The following is a 6000-nucleotide window of genomic DNA, read 5'->3' as shown; positions in this document are numbered from 1 at the left end:
CAGCATCCAACTCTCCCCTTCTGCATCTCACTCCTTGGAAATACTGAATGCTTGAAATGCATAGTGAAACTAATGTGGCATATATCGTACTGTCATTTCTAACTCACAATGTGGTGTGGTAAAGTTGATGATCAACAAATCTACTTTTGAAATTCCTCTTCAGGCTGTCCAGCTTCTGCAACTTTACAACGGCCACGATGCTTGCCGTGTGTGAACGGACCTCTCCACAATTCCCCTGGAAGCATTGTGCTACTTCAGCTGCTTTACTTCCATTTAATGTTTAAATAAAAGCTTCAGGGTTTGCTTAGCTAGAAAACAAAGTGAATATTAAGATCTTTTAAAGGTATACATTAAGCACATCATGCTTCTAAAAATACAAGGAGCCAGCCTTTACTCGTCTAGCAATCAATGACCCAGACACTGAGTTCTGAATTTCTATGGTCATAATAAAAACACAGAAATAGATTTGATAGTCTGATATTTATTAAGTTACTAAACCTCCTAGGCAAGGTAAGAAAATAGTTTAGAAAAGGCATTATCGTACAATTCATAATCATTGAGGCAAGTTACTTAGACAAAAAGCTGGCGATAAGCAAATTTACTCCACATTTTACATATTTTTCATGGCTTTATTATATTTGAAAATATACAATATTCTAAAATTCCACAAATAGAAATACATAAAGTATTGTGCAAAAGTCTTAGGCACGCTAGGTGTATATATGTGCCTAAGACTTGTGCATAGTTCTGAATATTATATTTTTGTGTATACTTTCTTGGAATAGCTCAAGAGAGAAAATAGTGCAGTTTATCATAGTTTTGTTAGCATATCAAAGTTGATCCTTGAGAAGAACTAAAAGGCAAGTTTTCTATTTCTCCACACTCCTGCTTAAAGGCACTTGGGAATATTGTGTGCTGCAGACCGCTCCCTGAAATTCTACCTAATTTTACAGAATCCATCAGACAAGTTGGATACATTTCAACTGACTTGGTTCAGTTTCATATCAGTGATTCACATTACTCATACGATGCGGAAGAATTGATATTATCTTTGCAATCTGTTTCAATCCCTGTAATTAAAATAATGAGAAAAAACATTAGTAGTCGTCTGTGGAACTGCCAATTTAAGTCCTAGAAAGCAAAACAAAGATGGAAATGAGCTCAAATACTTACGGCAAAGATTGTTTCATGGTTTGAAAAATCTTTGTTCATTAATTGCTTCTCTCAAAGTACAAAAAATCCTGTGGGGGAAAAAATAATTCCAATTAAATTTAACTGACCAAAATCTTTTTTTTTAAAAAAAACATACCTCCGCAAGAGTCCAGGTTAATCAGCATTACAGTGTACTTAACTTGATGAGACGAATAAATTATTTAAATCCTCACAGTCCTTCAGACTAAAGAGAATTGTGTGAAAACTCTAAATATAATTCATTACAATAATTAATCTACACTGTTTAGATTTCATCGTTCTCGTTATCATGCTTTCAATGTTCTTTCAGGCATTTGATATATGGTTGTAATTAGCCTTATAAACTTCAGTGGAGGTACAAGACACTGTAAAAGCAGGACTCTGAGCACAGCACAATCTGCATAGAACATAAAACAGCACAGCCTTGTGGAGGCTCTTCAGCCCACATTGCTGTGCTGACTTTTTAATTCAGTCTAAGAGCAAGCTAATCCTTCCCTCCCACATAGGCACATGGATGAAAGAAAAATGGAAGGCTATCTAAGAGCCTTTTAAATGTTTCTGATGCTTTTGCCTCAATCACCACTCCCAGCAGAGGATTCTATGCACCCTCTACTCACTGTGTAAAAAAACTTACCTCCAACATCCCCCACACTTCCTTCCAAACATCTTAAAGTTATGCCCCCCCTCATATCAACCAGGTACTGGCTGTCCACTTGATGTACGCCTCTTAGCATCTTGTATACCTCTATTAAATCACTTCTTGTTCTCCTTCTCTCCAAAGAGAAAAGCCCAAGCCCACTCAACATAACCGTCACCATACATGCTCTCCCCAATCCAGGCAGCATCCTCAGCATCCTTTCTAAAGCTTCCACATGCCTCCTATAATGAGACGACCAGAACAGAACACAATACTCCATGTATGGTCTGACCAGAGTTTTACAGAACTCAGTTCCTTGACTAATGAAGGCTTATACATCATTCGCTTTCTTAAGCGCCTGCAAGTTTTTCCACTTCAAGATAAACTCAGAAGGTCAAGCAGCATCTGTGGGTTTAGAAAATGTCAGTGTTTTATGCTGCCTTGCATCCTGACGCAGGACTTTGACCTGAAATTTCAGCAATTCTTTTCCTTCCACAGATGGGTAACGATATAGATTAGCATTATTTGTCACAAGAACTTCGGAACAGCAAAACAAACAGAGAAATGTGTCATTTAAATCACTGGCCAATGCAATGTGAGGATGTGCTCCACTAATCGCAAGGCTACCACACCACTACTTGACCCACCGACTTCTTCTAGAAGACGGTCTATAACTGTCCGTTGACTTTTAATCACACGTTTATCCCGCTGCTTCGAACTGAATTTATGCAGTATCAGCATTTTTACTGAGGAGCAGTGTATCCCACCTGTTTTCTGAGGAAGAGGTGTAACTGACCAGTTGTGGGTTGTAACTATGTTGCGGTAAGAATTATGAAAAATAAACAAGTAGTGCAAAAAGAGAGCAAAAAGTGAGGTAGTGTTCATGGGTTCGTGGTCTGTTCAGAAATCTGATGGTGGAGGGGAAGAAGCTGTTTAAAAATGCTGAGTGTGTGTCTTCAGGCTCCTGTACCTCCTCCTCGATGAGACAAAGGCATGTCCTCGATAGTGAGGGTCCTTAATGATAGATGCTGCCTTCAGGAGTTCTTCTTGTAGTTGAACTCGATGGTAGTGAGGCTTGTGCCCATGATGGAGATAGGCAGCATTTTCTGATCCTATAAATTGCTGCCTCCATGTTGGGCAAGATGGAGATGATGCTCTCCAGAGTATTTGGTGATATAGAAAACTCAAACCCTACTGAAATATAACTGTTGGCATGCCTTCTTTGTAATTGCAACAATATGTTCGACCTAGGATAGATCTTCAGAGATATTGACATCCGGGAACTTGAAGCTGCTCACTTTTTCCAATGCTAACCCCTCGATGAGGACTAGAGTATTTTCCCAGCTTCTCCTTTTCTGAAGTGCACAATCATTTCCTTGGTCTTACGGACATAGAGTGTAATGTTATTATTACACAACTCAACCAGCTGATCTATTTCACTCCTGTTTGACTCGTCGACACCATCTGTGATTGTGCCAACAATACTTGCGTTAGTGACAAATTTATTGATGGAGTTTGAGCTGTGTGCAGCCACACCAGCGTGAATGTAGGGAGAGTAGAGCAGTGGACTAAGCACACTGGACTAAGCACACATCCTTGAGGTGCAACTATGCTGATGGCCAGCAAGGAGGATATGTTATTTCTGCTCCAGTCCAATATGCTGTCCTGATTTCTATACACAACCTTAAGTCCCGAAGTTGAGGTTCACGGTTTGGTCCTCATTCTAATGCTGTACACTTCTTTAAATCTCCATGAGATTGCATAGTTGTGGTTGGCTTACCCTCATCATTCGTGGTTTGGATTTTTCTTTAAATTGTTGTATCTGGTTCTTTGCTGGATCATAGTGATTCTTTCTTTACTTATTCCAATGACCTACAAGACCACCACAATCTTGTCATAGTGTCTGGAGGCTTGCATGCCTCAATGACTCAGAGACCGATGTTGGCTGGAGTCGGGGCTTTCTGCTTTGGCTCTTGGTAGGGTCACCCATGCCAAGCAGGCCAAATGGTAGAAGCAGACTAAGAGTGGGCCACCAGTCCTCCAGGTTTGGGGGTTCAGCTCAGGGCTAACAACTCTGACTGGTAAAACAAAATTGTTATGAAAACAGCAATGAAGAATCCTTCAACATCTGAGTCCGATGCTATTCCTGAGTCCCCATTTGGAACTTGCATGACTGACAGTAATGAAAACCAAAAGGAAGCTACTGATGTGATGCCAGGGATTGAGGAATTTTCATTGCTGCCCTAAAAGCCAGTGGCGTAGTGAGAACTAAGGTATTCCAGTGAAGGGCAGTGACTGGGAGGGATTAAGTGGTAGTGAATCTAGATTTTTAAGAACACTTTCCACCTCTGGAAGAAAGGCACTAACCGTCTGCCCTGCCTATGTCACATAATTTTATATCCATCTATCAGGTCACCTCTCAACTTCTGACGTCCTAGAGGAAACAACCTAAGTTTTGGAAAAACTCCTTAAACCAATGTGACGAAAGAGGGTTACAAAAGTACACATAGACTAAGATGTTAACTGTCCTGTGCTAGCACCAGTGGGATCAACAGTTGATCTGCCACCTGTCTTCAGGAGAGAGAGATAACTAAGACAATGGAGCAGCATTTGGAAATGTTAATGAAGAGACGAGAGAGTTTAACGGAAGGAGACACCGGTCTGAGTATTGTCAAGACCGGCTCCTTTTGAACCCTGAACTGTTTGAAGTGCGATGGACAGGCGATACTCCAGCAGGGGGATAAAAAGGGGCAGGTTCGCTAAGACACACACACACACAACACCACGAGGTAACGAGACCCTGGAAGCGGTGTGCTCCCACAAGTCGGTGGGAGTTTTTGGAGGTCTGAACGCGGGACCAGCCATAGACGCACAGGGTGGAAAGATACAGTCGGCGGGAACCTGGTGTGTGTCCACCCTTGCCTGGGTGCCAGGTTCACCACTGAAGAACAATCGTGTCTGGAACGGAGGGGACACAGTCGGTGACCTCAGAAGACATTACCAGGGACTCGCCCGAAAGCTAACTGCGAGGAATATCGAAGGTCTGTGTGGAATCCGTTTTGAATATTCATTCGCTTTCGCTCTCTCTCCTTTTTCCCGCCCAACGGCACAACAGTGATTACTGCGAACTGAACTGAACTCAATTGAACTGAACTTTGCGTCACTTGAAACTGGTCATTTACCCCAGACTGCGATAGAGCTTGGTTGATCCTATTATCCTAGTTCTGTGTACATGTGTGTTTATCATTGCTGAACTGTTGCATTTATTATCCTTTTGATTAGAGTACTGTGTTGCTTACTTCTTTAATAAAACTTTCTTAGTTCCAGTAATCCAGACTCCAACTGAGTGGTCCATTTCTGCTGGTTTGGCAACCCAGTGCATGACAGCCATAAGACCAGTATTAAGGTAGCAATATAACAATTTATGGATGATGCTTGATTGATTGGTTCAGAGCAATTATAGCTCTGGGGAAAAAGCTATTTTTCAGTCTGGAAGTCCAGGCATAGAAAATCTTATAACGTCTGCCAGATGGAAGAAGTTCAAACAGATGATTACTTAAAACAGATTGCAAAGGTACATCTATTTCTGTCACATAATGATGTTGAAAAACTAATTCACATTTTTATATTGAATAGACTAGATTACTGCAATGTAATCTCTGTTTCACAGAGACAGGGCTTGCTCTGAACACATCGCATATGTCGGTAGGACCGAAAGGTTTTTTCAATACACAAGATAGACTAGACTGATGACTTGGAGAAGGCAAAAGGTGGAAAAGTGTGTTTTATGATAAACTACTTGTGGTGCTCGAACATAGTAGTCTTGTTGCATTTTTGTTCCACCCAGCCTGGAAGATCTAATGATTAAATGCTGACCATTCTACTTACTGAGCGTATTCTCCTCCGTGATCCTGACTGCAGTTTACATAATGCCGAAAAATGACATTAATCAGGCACTCAAGATATTGAATGCTGCCATCAGCAAGTCACAAAAAGCCCACCCGCAGACATTTCAAATCATAGTTAAAGTCTTCAATCAGGCTTCTTTGACAAAATCTCTGCCCGATTATCATCAGTATACAACCTGCAGCACTCGGTGTCATAATACACTCAATCATTGCTATACTACAATTAGGAATACCCACCGTTCCATCCCTAGTCCACATTTCAGG

At 41.1% G+C, this 6000-nt stretch overlaps 1 protein-coding gene across 4 annotated transcripts in view; it reads right to left on the bottom strand.

The window, feature by feature from the left end:
• Positions 1-465: 465 nt before the first annotated feature.
• LOC140196209 (phospholipid scramblase 1) overlaps positions 466-6000 on the bottom strand; it is a 75974-nt gene continuing 70439 nt past the window's right edge. For all 4 annotated transcript variants that reach the window (XM_072255008.1, XM_072255010.1, XM_072255012.1 and 1 more), the window contains exons 8-9: positions 1174-1241; positions 466-1070 (exon numbers count right to left, since the gene is read on the bottom strand). In XM_072255008.1, the coding sequence (XP_072111109.1) occupies positions 1212-1241 (30 nt within the window). In that variant the 3' untranslated portion in view covers positions 466-1070; positions 1174-1211. The remainder of the gene's footprint in view (positions 1071-1173; positions 1242-6000) is intronic.

Source organism: Mobula birostris, chromosome 4 (genome assembly GCF_030028105.1).
Source record: "Mobula birostris isolate sMobBir1 chromosome 4, sMobBir1.hap1, whole genome shotgun sequence".
NCBI classification, from domain to species: Eukaryota; Metazoa; Chordata; class Chondrichthyes; order Myliobatiformes; family Myliobatidae; genus Mobula; species Mobula birostris.
The sequence above is the reverse complement of the archived record's forward strand: the minus strand, read 5'-3'. Positions and strand labels throughout refer to the sequence as shown.